The 13,800-nt window shown below is 40.7% G+C and overlaps 1 protein-coding gene across 1 annotated transcript in view; it reads right to left on the reverse strand.

The window, feature by feature from the left end:
• The window catches only part of gmds (GDP-mannose 4,6-dehydratase), a 171,618-nt gene that overhangs the window by 23,284 nt on the left and 134,534 nt on the right, over positions 1–13,800 (reverse strand). The window contains exons 8-9 of the mRNA XM_063460414.1: positions 13,106–13,224; positions 12,677–12,773 (exon numbers count right to left, since the gene is read on the reverse strand). Of these exons, the coding sequence (XP_063316484.1) occupies positions 12,677–12,773; positions 13,106–13,224 (216 nt within the window). The remainder of the gene's footprint in view (positions 1–12,676; positions 12,774–13,105; positions 13,225–13,800) is intronic.

Here is a 13,800-nt window from a genome sequence, read left to right on the forward strand (position 1 = left end):
GTTGGGGGAAAACAGCAACGTCACTACTGAATTTATTAATTTGTGTGTTCTAACAAATTAGTAACTTGGCACAGAATAACTCAGCATTAAAAAACTCATTTTTCAACATTTCTGAGCCTCAGTTCATTAAAACTAATATTTGAATGTTTAAATATCTATGAAAACTGACCACTGACAATTTTCAGCTCCAAGTGAAAATCTACAACCACTTCTGGAACCTTGTCTTATATCATTCTCAATCATTTTCCATCCAGACCTGGCTGTCAGTGATCTTTCCAGACAGTGAATGGCTTTACTGTGAACCATCTTGGAAAAGAACACCCAATTCCTCCCTAATATACGGAAACCTTTTAAAATAATGCTAATATTTCATGCTTCCTTTGTGTGAAAGTACGGTGGGCGTCTGCCAAACATCCAAACGCAGCACTGATAGCCCGTTTCGTGTGTCAAGTGCCATAAATTCAGCTAGCAGAGCTCGACAAAGCTTGTTCAACGGATAAATCACGCTGCTCATAAAAGCCATTTGCTTCTTTTTGTCTGTCTGGTGTTCAAACATTCACCTCAATCCATCAATGAGGCAAACTGCTGTCAGAACACTAAGGCCTCTCTTTACTTCGCATTTCCCCTTATCATTGGCTTCTACTAAGAGGAATCTCAGGAATCTTAGAGTTTGTTTGCCAAGAGCCAATATGACAAGGTGAAACACAGACACATGTGGCTTTTAAAACACAGACTCATTTCTGGTATATAAATCACACAAATTGATCACAGATGCTGGTAGTAACTACTGGTGGTGAGAAACAAGTGTGGAATAAAACAACATAATTGACAATGATGTGTGAATCTGAGCACGGGAACAATGTTTGCATGATAATAAAGTCATAAACTGGCTCTCAGCCAAACGCCACATCTTCTTAGCAGTACAGTATAAGAACTCCACCCAGTGAAACGGCCCGAGCTTGCTGCCTCAGCACTTTTCCATCCAAATGGCTGCGGTTCAGTTAGAGGTCTCGCTGCCTTGGTCCCAAGATGAAGCACCTCAGAGAGCCAGCAGTCCTAACCGGCCCCCTGGCTTCCACCGCCAGCCCCTGACTGACACCGCTACACTGCCAGAGACGTAAAGCAGGATAATAATAGCTGCTCATTCCTCTCTATCCCCGCCGACCAGACAGGGTCAAATTGTCCAAAACTATATTTTATTGAATGATAAGTGACAAATGCAGGGGAATACCTCACCTTATAGCCTCAGTGAAATCAGATCTATGAATCCAATCCAACATATTTAGTAGGTCATAATTTTGGCAGGTCACTGACTCTGACTGATGGGGTTGGTGACAGTGTTGTAGCAAAAGCAGAGAGGTCCTTTGAAAGGAATACTGTATTATGATGTACTTAGTAACCTGCAAGATTCTTTTCAGAATTTAAAACTAACTGCATAAAGCATTGGCAAACCGTTAGAGGTGAAAAAGTAGTGAAAAACAAGTGCTGCATATAGAACTCAAGGAATCTTAAAAGTTTTAAACTATTCTTCTGTATTAGAAAACTGTGTGCAAACCACCAGAAGGTATAGTCTGTTAACCTACATGTCATTAAAAATGTGCAAGAAAATACACAACACAATGAAATTTTAAATTTCAGTGTATTAACAGGTGTGACAGTACAAACACTCTCACTGGGACGAAGACTTTAAGAGTTAAATTTAGTTGGTCCTTCAAATGTAGCAGTACAGTTTAACATTATATATTGTTAAATTTGACAACTGGTTCCAATCACTTAGGGCAACACTACAGAAAGTAGTGCAAATCTGGTTTGAGTTAGCAGTAAAACAGCTGGTTAAATCAGAAGTGTGAATAAAAAGACCAGTAAACAGATATGAATGCAGGTCCTTATTACATTGTGGATTGCTGGAGACGGATTCCAACAAGTTTTTCCCCTTTATTATTCCATGGAGAAATGTGCTTTGAATGAGAACCAACCGTTCCAGTCAGGGGCTATTTAATGTATAACTCATGTAATCGACTTTTAGAAATTCTTCATTGTAGATAAATTGCTCTACAATGAAGAATTCAGTGCTGGAGTGTCATATAGCGCTTTAATTAAAATAGTTATTAAAATGCTGTAATGGATCAATTCGTAAAGAGAATTCCAACCTAATACTGGGAAGCTGAAATGGCGACCATATTTCAGGCTTCATTAAATAGCAAATATTACACCACAGAACAGGCCAACTGTTAAACTCTTCTCTGGGGCATAGGGACAGTGTATGAGTTACTGCCTGCCAGGATCCATTATGTTAAGAGCACATATGTTTGTGGGGCTATACCTGTTTTTCTCATTGTTACGATGAAGAATTTCCTCCATAGTGGGTTTTGACTGTGTGCTTTCTGCAATCTTACCATCTCTCCTTATTGCATCTTTGCATGGATTGTCTGGCACTAACACTATTGTGCACTGATCAGATCAAAAAGTAAAAACATTACTTGATGTGGAGATAAAGTGGGAACAAAGAGAAGAGTGTCAGTAACATCTGTGTGTCATTCTCTTCAAATCAGAAAAAGTGTAGTACTAATTCTGTGTGCTGGAGACAGAACAACACTAACCCTGGGAGTGGATTTATGAGGTCTGGACTGCCTGCATGGAGTAAAATGAAACCCCAAACCAGTTCTGCTTCTTCAACAAGGCCTAACAACCAAGTCCCTGTGTCTACAGCTACAAGAGATACCATATTGCCTCTAAAGGTCAGTATGCGTCAACCAAAGGTTAAACAGTCTTGACATCCCTCTCCGCCTTTAAAACCTGCTACTTCTGCCATCTTTCATCTGTACAAATGAGTGCAACACCATGAAAGGCTTTGAGAAAAGGTTTTCTGATAGTATGCCCTGTTATCCCAATTTGACTTTTCATCCACTCAAAGTGTTTCCATTTGCAGCTATAAAATATCTTTTGACTTAGTTGGTAACAAATTATAAAAAGTAGTTTGTCATGCCAGTTGTCCATTATTTACTCACTTACATGAGACAAATGAAAATGCCTTGAACAAAGTGGTATCTTGAAAAGCGGAATAAAAAGGTTTTCTCTAATTTTTTGAAAATATATAATATAATATTAAGAAATATAACTTAAACATGGCTCAATCTTTTTAAGCATTCCTCAAGTTACAAAAATATTCACTGAAGTTCCAGTTGACAACATCTTGACATATATTACCTTTCTGCTCAAACTATATGATGCTTACACTGAGTACAGCCATGATGTTTTTATGGCAGCACTGTAACAGATTGGAATCTTTTGTGATTATATTGGCACTTGTCAATATATACATAGTTTGACATGAAAATAAAATACCCTACTCAAAAAAAAGCCACTTTGAAAACACATCAGATCTCAATGAGAAAAACAAATCATCAATCAGCTGCATATGTATACTAATATGGACTGTGTAATGTGTTAGGAATGAAAGGGTGCCACATTGTTTGATGGAAATAAAAATGATCAACCTACAGAGGACTGAATTCAAAGACAGCCCAAAAAGTAAAAGAAATGATGCAGCAGGTTAGTGTATGTTGCAGAAATTTCATTGGTGCAACTCTAAATGGTACTAAATAGTTTGTATAGCCCCCACGTGCTCAGGTATATCAGGGCATACTTCCAATGACTGCTTTTAACCCAAACCCTGAGGGATCTCCTCCCAGAGCTGGACCAGGGCATCACTGAGCTCCTGGACAGTCTGAGGTGAAACGTGGTGGAGTCAGATGGATTGAAACATAACGTCACAGAGGTGTTCTATTGGAGTTAGGTCGAGCAGGCGTGGGGGGCAGTCAGTGGTATCGACTCCTCCATCCTGCATAATGCCACATAAGGCCGGGCACCAGGAGGAACCAGGATCTGCTGCATGAGTTTAGGGTCTAAAAATGCATCCAAGGATTTCATCCCGATACCTAATGGCAGTCATGCCATTTCCTAGCCCGCAGAGGTCTGTTCATCCCTCCATGGGCCTGCCAAAGAAGTGGACCTGCTGAGTGATGTTCTCCACGTCTTCTTCAGACCCTTTCACATGGGCTCAGTATGAAACTGGTCTTATCTGTGAAAAGCACAGGGTGCCATAGTGGACCTGCCATTTCTGGTATTTTGGTAATGGCAAATGCCAATTGGGCTCCACTGTGCTGGGCAGTGAGCACGGGGCCCACTAGGGACCCACTCTTCTAACCTTCATGTCACTCTTATGAAGTCTGCTTCTGATTGTTTGGTCAGAGACATTCACAACAGTGGCTTTTTGGGTGTCGTTTTGTAGCTTTGGCATTGCTCATCCTGTTTCTTTTTGCACAAAGGAAAAGATGCTGCTGCTACTGATGGGTTGAGGGCCTTCTATGGCCCTGTCTAGCTCTCCTGGAGTAACTGCTTGTATCCTGGAATCTCTTGAGAGTATGCAAGAGGAAAAGAAAGACACACAAAAGACAGAAAAACTTCTGGTGATGGCACATATTGATGTGCCATCCTTCGGAGATGGACTATTTGTGCAACCTCTGTAGGGTCCAGGCATTACCTGGTGCTACCAGCAGTGCCTCTGTCCCTAGCCAAATGTAAAACTAGTGAAAAACCAGCCAGAAAAGATCAAGGGAGAAAAAATGTCAGCAGCCTCCACACGTAAAACCATTCCTACTTTGTGGGTTGTCTCACTGTTGCCACCAAGTGCATCTCTTGTTCATTTCATTAACAACAAAGTAGTTGAAACTAATTAACAACTCGCATTGTTAAACTGCATTATTCTCATTAACCCCCAAAAATCTTACACAGAAGATCCATATTGACATACGACACATATTACTGCAAAATCACAAGTCAGTCACACAGTCTTAAGTGTGGCACATAATGAAAAATTAAAGGGTTCAGAAATTAAGTATTGTGATATCTGTAAAAAAGCCACTAAACAAGATAATAATAATATTGCCCTGAAAGGCCATAACTGGTTGCACGTAAGTCATCTAACTCATCAAATGGAATGTTTACTGAAAGTATCTATGGCACAATAGTTCCAGAATATTTTGCATCCTCATTTTCAGTAAAAAGGTTATGGGACACATGCTTGATATATTTAAAGATATTATTGCTGAGATACACATTGCCCAGTTTTCTCCTAAGAAGCGTGTTTAAGTGTGCTGGTAATAGTAGTAAGTGAGTTCACTATCTGATTTAGGTTGCTCACAATCCTATTTCAGGCATCTGTATTTCTGTCTGGGTGTGTAATACAGATATGGGTGCTTTCCATCTTCCAGCCTTTCTTGGTAAAGCTGGTAAATGTTATGCATGGTGCTTGCAACTTCATCTTCAACTTTTATCACAGAAGACAGAATTATTTAAATTAAATTAACTAATAGCATGATGGTGTGACTATGTATATACTATGGTTTAGGGCCTAGCATTCACACTGCTTTGATGTAAAACCTGTGCTGGTTTGTCCCTATTCACACAGCTGACTAAGAAAGGTTCAGGTCAGGTCTGTGGGAGAAGTCAAAAGACTCTCTGTGAGACTCATGAGATCACTAATGAAAGTAACGAAGGCAGGTTGCAACACTTCATTACAAAGACATGAGGAATGCATTCAAGATCAACGATAATATCCAACTGTGTCGAAGTATCCAAGAGTGGAAATGTCCTTTGAGCTCAATAAAGCTTCACAATACCAAACATTATTTAGAAACTACATAAGGCAGGTGTGTCTCACACTAATTACCTCAACAGGTGGGTTGACTCCCTTGCCAACAGTTATAAAAGGTAACCACAACACCCAGCATCATTATTGCTGCGGATAACTAGATCCATTGTCTTGGTTTCTCATCTAGTGACGACAAGACGATGACGTATGAGAATATGCAAGCAAGTGTGGTTCTTGTGAATTCGTTACGCACGTTTCAAAGCTGGAATGCCATCTTAAGTAAGTAAGAAGGAAGTTCAGACTTTTGCCCAGGCACTTGCGGACAAGCACTTGACAGATACTGAGGTGTGGTATGTGAACATGGCTATTTTTAGGGGTTGATGTGGGAGTTTTTGATTTGTACCTGCAGATGGGATAAGAGGAAAACAGGCAGAACAACTACTGTGTCAAAATCTCATAGGCGAATGCAACACACATTCTTTTATTTCATGCAAGCATTAAAGAACTCTTTTGTTTCTGCATTTGGTGTAGACTATCTTACTGGATGTTGAATGCTTTTTTGCAGCACTCCCTGCCACCACTGCTTGCTACCAATAAACAATGAACAACTGCACCACTAACCAGCTAAAATGTGATCTGATGCAGCAGAAGGAAGCTTCACAGGATCAAAGTTAAGATAAGAGCAGGATTTATTTGATCAGTGTCTTTCCTCTCTTTGCATGGACACACAGATAAACTGCAGTAACAAACTGTGGATTTTACTTTGTCTGTTTATACATACGCAACACAAGGTTGACACTATCACGAAATTCTTGCTGTAGCAGCGATATGAAGCACTCCTGCTTTTCACACTTGTCTGTACTGCACAAGAATAAACCTGCAAATTTAAAACAAAAGGACAATCGGTCATGTATTGACAGTACATGACTGCACTGCAGGGAATGCTGCTACGTGACTGCAACAAAGCACAATTTACATCTGTTCTTCTTGATACATGGGAACCTCAGTTGGTGATTCTTTTCCATCAATCAAAGCACACAACAGTGATAAATAGTCATGCCACTGAATTGCTCTCCTGTCAGCAAAATGATCATGCAACGTTTTGGTGTTTTCATTAGCAGATTAATGACTGGTGGAAAATTAAACACCAATAAGTCTTAGCCATTAATTATACCTAAATGACAGATCTACATTTGTTGATTCCAGCTTTTTGTTTCTAGATGTGCTGGATTTCTCTGTGACATTATAAAATCTTGTTTTTTGGTGCACAACCATATTATAGACATCCTTTGCCTTTGACATCATACATATTCAAGAGTGTAAAAAAAACTGTGCAAAACGGAGTGTTTACTGTAGTCTAAAGCCTGAGGATTTGGCTCACAGGGATTACCTGTCCATACTTTGAACTCATTTAAACTCATTGGCCATCTACAATACAAATAAAAGCTACCACTCAACCAGAGGTGCCCTAGGCAAGCAACTCCTCAACTGCCAAGAAACTGATAGCTCATAGATGGAAATCATCCTAATCTATCAATAAACAAAGACGACTTCAAGATTTTATCAATACAGATTGCAAGGAACAGTGAGGAGCTACTATGCACCATGCTAAAACATTTCATGCTGGGAGCATGCTACACAAAAAAAGACACGCTACACAATGGATTCATGCAATTCACTTCTGTCGAACAGCTGGATTAAAGAATTAATTTTTTTTTTTTTTACATTTTACATGCCATTCTATACTCATCCTTGCAAGGCACTGAGCTGAGGTCTCACTGAAGTGGGTGTGGAACAAAACAGACTGTCCCTAGGTTACTTCCTTTAAATTTACAGTCTGTAGAGAAGACTGGAGATTAGAATGGAAAAGACTGGATTTGTATAGCACTTTTCTAGCCTAGAGAAACCACATTCACCCATATACTCAAACATAGACTTAGTCTATACACTTAAGCGTTTATCTACCTTACATCCGTGGCCAATTTAGAATTACCAATGAACCCATCATGCATGTCTTAGGGTTGCAGGAGGAAATTGGAGTGCCCGACGGAAACCCAAGAGCTCACAACAGGAATACGCAAAGTCCACACATAAAGGTCCCAGCCAACCCAGAGATTCAAACCTTTCCAAGACATTTCAATCTAATCTAGATGCATCAAGCTAACAAAAACTGAGAAGATCTACAAACAGGATCAGATAAATCACCTGAATCCAGGTGTATATTGTATGTATGTATATCTATCTATCTATCTATCTATCTATCTATATATATATATATATATATATACACACACACACACACACAATGATAGATGTGTATATTCAATGTGGCCTAACTTTTAAGTAATGTGAACAGTGCATGCACTCATAGAAGGTAATTCATCTGAGCCAAAATCACAGGTATCAGACTCTAAATGCTCCATTTCAGACATTTTTTGTACTCTTGGACATGTATGACATTCAGGAGAGTGCATATCCTTAATCTGGTCACCTCAGCCATAAAGCTTTGGCTATGAGCACAAAAGCCCCATTCACCTTCTATTCATAACTTTGGTAGCAGCCAGTCAGAAAAAGTTGGCTTAAAGGAAGAGAAGCTAAAATAGCTTATTTCTGACAGAGAATGAGCCAAGGGGCTGAACCAAGGCAGAGTAAAAAGATAAATAGGGATTACTTTGAACTGTCATTGATGCAAAGCTATTTTACAAGAGTTTAAGATTAAAAAATATAAGCCGGAAATGAGAATAATCATTGGGTCTGGTGATTGAGTTCAAGCGTTGGGACTACTATGATTTAGAATATGATGTAAGTGTGCACTTACAATATATAAACTTGATAGTGGAAGAATTACAGTTGCCATCCCATCATACACACTGACGGGTTACAGAAACATAAGGACAGACTGAGAGACAACTTCCCATTTATCATCACTTTTCCTTCTCTGCATGAGAGGTAGAAGAAAAACCACAGAGCTGTCAATCAACTCACAGCAGTTTACGCCCTCCAGCAGCACATGAACTTGGAAGTATGACAGCCAGGGTGCATTAGTATGAACATGCACAAGCGTCTACATGCATGCGGTTAAACGCCAAGTCAGTGACATGCACACTTGTCTCTGCACAGACAAATACAGCCGTCTTGGCCCCAAACTTTGTTTAGAGAGACAAATTGTGATCTGCAATAAATACTTCATGCTGAAGTTTAAATGAGGCAAGGAGGCAAACTGAATTTAAAAAAATCCCCACATTTACTGTCAACTGTATAATGCACGCTGTTAGGTAATATGCACTCAGTACTACCGTACTGTATACATTGTGCTATGGAGAGTTAAGTGGAAAAACTAAACTTCTCTAATGTGAAACTCAAGGGACTAACATCAAACTTAGTTTTCCAGATGCTGTATCATGGATGTCAATCAGGTTCAACTTCCTGGGGCCACTGAACAACCTACAGTGGTGACCTGTGCATAAGACGTTATTTAAAATAACAGAGTTTCTTAACAGTATGCAGATATTTTTAAACAGTGAAATTCATGAATCTGACCTGTTAAAAACTGCTCCGTGTTGATTTTTTGCACAGGACAAAAGTATTCCCATCACCAGCTGGTGCAGCAGATGACACAGCTCATAGAGGAAATTTACAAATTTAAAGTAGCAAAGTTGAGTATTTTTGAGAGCATTTGAAGTGCTGAAACCCCAAACTAAAGAACATGGAGCTGGAAACCAGAGCAGTGGAAGAGTTTTAGGGGGAACCTAAAACTGTGACATTGTAACATGTTTCAGCATGTAGAAACGGTAGTAAACACACGCACACATGTTGTGCAGTAAACTTTAACATACAGTAAAGACATATGTTAAAAAGTAATACTGTAGAGATATTGGGAGAGGCTTTAGTGTAAGGTAGGGATTGGGGAAGGCTTAATTCAAGCTATCTGAATGTATTCGATTATACTTTTGGAGGCTATGTAAACTGTAATACAAATCATCATATGCTGGCCTGTTTCTTTTTTAAATCCATCTTTTGAGATCCATTAAATTACAGCAATAGATCCTAACTGCTTCTGCTATTACTTTTGGTTTTGCATGCCAGTAAAGTGGAAGGTTTTTTCGAAAATGATGTGACCTTTTAACGTCACTTGCATGCCAAACATATTCTGTACTCAACTTCCCATGTCAGAAAAATAAAACGTCAAGGATTCCACTCACGGCACTCATTTATAGACCAGTTTTTCCTCTACCTGTGCTCTTTTGTGCACTTTATGTGAGTGTGTACGCCTCTTTAACAAATCACATAGAACAAATGCACATTTACAGTTAACATCACCAGTCTTATAAAACAATTGGGTACAAAAGAAACTCAGAAAGCCAGACAGAAGAACCCATCTGATCACACCTTGATATATGTATTATACCTGGCAACCAAAACTAATCAGAACCATTAGAGAGTAGTGCGCAGACACACCTTTGTAAAGCTGAAGCAAAGGCTGCTCACCTGAGCCAAACTTTAGGAGCGCTGACAGAAGCCCATATGGTGCCAAGAGTGACTGACAGCCCTGCAAAGCCGTGACAGTTGGAGCGGTGTGAAACTTACTTGTAGCTGTCTTCAAAACAGCCCTGGCAGCTTGCACTGCATGTCTTTCACTTTCAAGTGTTAACTATTGGTGCAAAATGCTGGTAGCTTTATTTTTTTCATTTTAACCAGCACGCACCACATTGGGTAAACTGCTTCCACAGTCAGACAAACGGGCTGTCAAGCCGGTAGCCCTGCAGAGTTCACACATGTGCACAAAAGACACATTCACACTCACACACTGCACTACATGTGAGGCACACCTGCTGGGGCTCCTGTCCCAAGGGATTGAAGCTCATGTCAGACACACACTCTGACAGAATTAATGATGAATTACACAGATATTAGCACACAGCCTGAGGTAACACTCCTTCCGCGCTCCACACACAAACACACACATACATACACACACACACACACCCCTACCTCGTTTTGTATTTGGGCCCCACACGGACACACATTCAAACTTTTGTACTGCTAAACAGCAAACATGACACCAAAAGAGTCTGAGTCAGCTGAAGTCTTAGGATATACACACACACACACTTGATGACAGGTATTTCCACTTGAGGTGAGGCACAATGCTGAGCTATGAGCCCAGTGTCAGTCACTTCCTGTCTGCAGGGGTCAGAGGTTAAACATCCTTCAGTCTCTTTAAGCCGTATAGAAGGGACAAAGGGAAAGAGTAGAGAAATGCCCACTGTTACTGAAGCATCCTCTCCTTGTTATCCATGCAAGCTCATTCTTTGTTATTGCTCTGTGTTTATAACACCACACGTCAGGAGCAGTGTTCCCTATGCTAGTGCTAATAACATGGAGCACCATAGCAATATACCATGGAGGCAGCAAAGGGTCAGCAGTTAGGAGTTATTCCACACTTGCTACATGAATAGTTTTTCTTTGAATGTTTACCATAATTGTGGTCAAGTGAGGTGACTCGACTGAAAAGCAGCAACAATAACGTTCTCAATGCTGGCTTCTCTCTTTCTTGTGTTCAAACACTTGTTAGGAAGCTGTCAATATGATAAATTTTATAGTGCTGGGTAGCAATAAGGACATACAGTCATGCGGAAAAGACGTTTTTCACAGAAAGGATGCAGCACAGCACACCCTTGCTGCATCCATAGGAATTAAGAGGGTAACTAGCAGCCATGTGCTGATAATTAAATACACTTGACTGATCATCAGCAAGTGAGAGAAGTTTGCAGTCTGGAGCATTCACATGTGTGTTAACACAATGGCACAATATTCCCCGGAGTGGATGTCCCAGAAAATTTACCCAAGGTCAGATTGTGCAATGCTCAGAGAAATTAGCTGGTTATCACAAATGGACATGTACGCTGATTTGATCATATTTTAGAGTAGTTGTCCATGTGGATACAGGATTAGGACCTTGAGTGAATAAGCTGACATGGACAGACAATAGAGGCCCAGGTGTGTAACCAGTGCTGCCGTACCTTCAGCTGTCAGTCACCAGGGGCTCCTTACTAATCCTCTGCCATCACTCAACTGCATCTCAACTCTAATCTCACCAGGCCAAAGCCCAGGAGAGAGGAGCTCCTGCTTTAAACTGAGAGGATGATGGCTAATCTCAGCCACAACACCCCAGGGTAACCCTAGAATGTCCACAGGGAGTAACTGCAATAACCCTTGACCAGGGTGATGAGAGAAAGACCTCCCAAATTCAGCAGACACCTTTCGAGAGATGGAGGAGTAATACACTGGCTGAGTTTCATTTTTAGAACTATCATCTCAGCAAGCACAATCTCACAAAAGAGGCACCAATATCTCTCCTGTGCTATCAAACTAGCCTCTCATTCAGCAGAATTGCCTCACTAGCCCTTTGAGTCAAACTAACAAATTGTTAGTATTAAAAATTTCCAGGTTGGACGCAATTAGCATAAGGTGGCAGGATATAGCCTTCAGTACTCCTAAAGAGATCATCTGGCTTGTTTCCAGCTGTTTAAAAAAGCATACAATAAGCAGCCTGAGGATGTCAAATGACTGCATCTACTGTAGCTGATAAGTGTATAGTGCCAGACACAATTACCGGCAATCACATACACAAAGAAAAACCATGAAACATTCTTATATAGAACAATAAATATGTGCCGTGATGCATTATAAATTATATGCAACTATATAGATTGCACAACTATAGTAAACCATTTTCATTCTGAAGCCTCCTTTGGTTGGTGTGGTCCACAGTATTGTGCAGTTAGAGAGAAAAATCCCAAAAGGTTTCTGGGATCAAATGTACAAATGTGTATTATAGACTTTATATAGACCAGTATAACAAGCATCTCCAGGTTCTCAGAACACAAAGGGAGGGACAAACAGACCAAAGGTGTTGTATGTGTTACACCTCATGAAGCCAGAAAACCTTTATGTCATTTTAGTTTGTATGTGATGAGACAAATATATACACACACAAATGGTAGGAGAAACTTGACTTACCACTTCGGTGGGACGGAAGTATTTTGGGTCCACCTTCACATGTACCACCCCTGTCTCCTGGCAACGACCAACCTCCTTCTCATCCTTTCCCTCCCACCTGGAAGGAAAGAAATCTTAGCAGGAACTAAGAGTTTCCCACACCTGCTCCAAGATTCAAGCGCCGTGATTACTTCTTGTGTAGTTTGTTTCCTTATAGTCTCATCCAGACAAAACATGTCACCTGCCTCCCCCCCCCCCTCCCTCAAATGAACACATCCTTCACCACATGTCAGTATCTCACAGCACATAAGAGGGGAGGTGATTGACAGGTTAAACAAGGGAGGAATCTTTCCAAGACAAGAGACATTGGGTTGGGGGTGTCTTATATTGAGGGCTCTCAGGCAAATCTGTGACTTTGACTGCAAAAAGAATACTGACATGTTGACTTACACAATGGTCTTTCCCACATGTCTAAAGGCCCTCTCCACAAACTCCCTCACACTGTGCACCTCCCCTGTTGCTATGATGAAATCCTCGGGCTCCTCCTGTTGCAGCATCAGCCACATAGCCTGAAAGAGACACAGAGACAAAGACAGAGAGGTCAAACTACTGAGAGATCATAAAGACAGTTTGGTGATCGACACTGGACCGTGCCAAACTCAGCCCTGACAGACAGGAAGTGAACCTGCGACCTCTGAGCGGGGCATTCGCCCATACCTCTGCCCTGACGTCACTACAAGGGCTCAGGGGACACATACTGTGGGAAAGGAGGACAGAGCACTCCCACAGGCCCACTGTGTTGCTGGCACACAAAAATGCACACGTGGCCATGAATACACGTGCATTCAGGCCAACAGCGTTGCACAACTGACATACTCTAACAACTCAAAGATATTTTGAGACATACATAAAGTGAAAGTAAAGAAGCTGATGAAATTCCTCAAATACAAATGAATTTTCCAAAACCTTATATCCTGACTCGTGTTTACTATTCCTAATTACACTATGCAGGCAACGTTATTATTAGCTTAGATACCCCAGCGTAACCTATTACTTTAGGTCCCTTAACGGACACGGTGCTATATTAAACAACTAGCAAAGGCGTGGTTCCATAATATTTATGGTGAACTGGAGCCAGCAGGTCA

This window comes from Pelmatolapia mariae, linkage group LG17 (genome assembly GCF_036321145.2).
Source record: "Pelmatolapia mariae isolate MD_Pm_ZW linkage group LG17, Pm_UMD_F_2, whole genome shotgun sequence".
In the NCBI taxonomy this organism is placed as follows: Eukaryota; Metazoa; Chordata; class Actinopteri; order Cichliformes; family Cichlidae; genus Pelmatolapia; species Pelmatolapia mariae.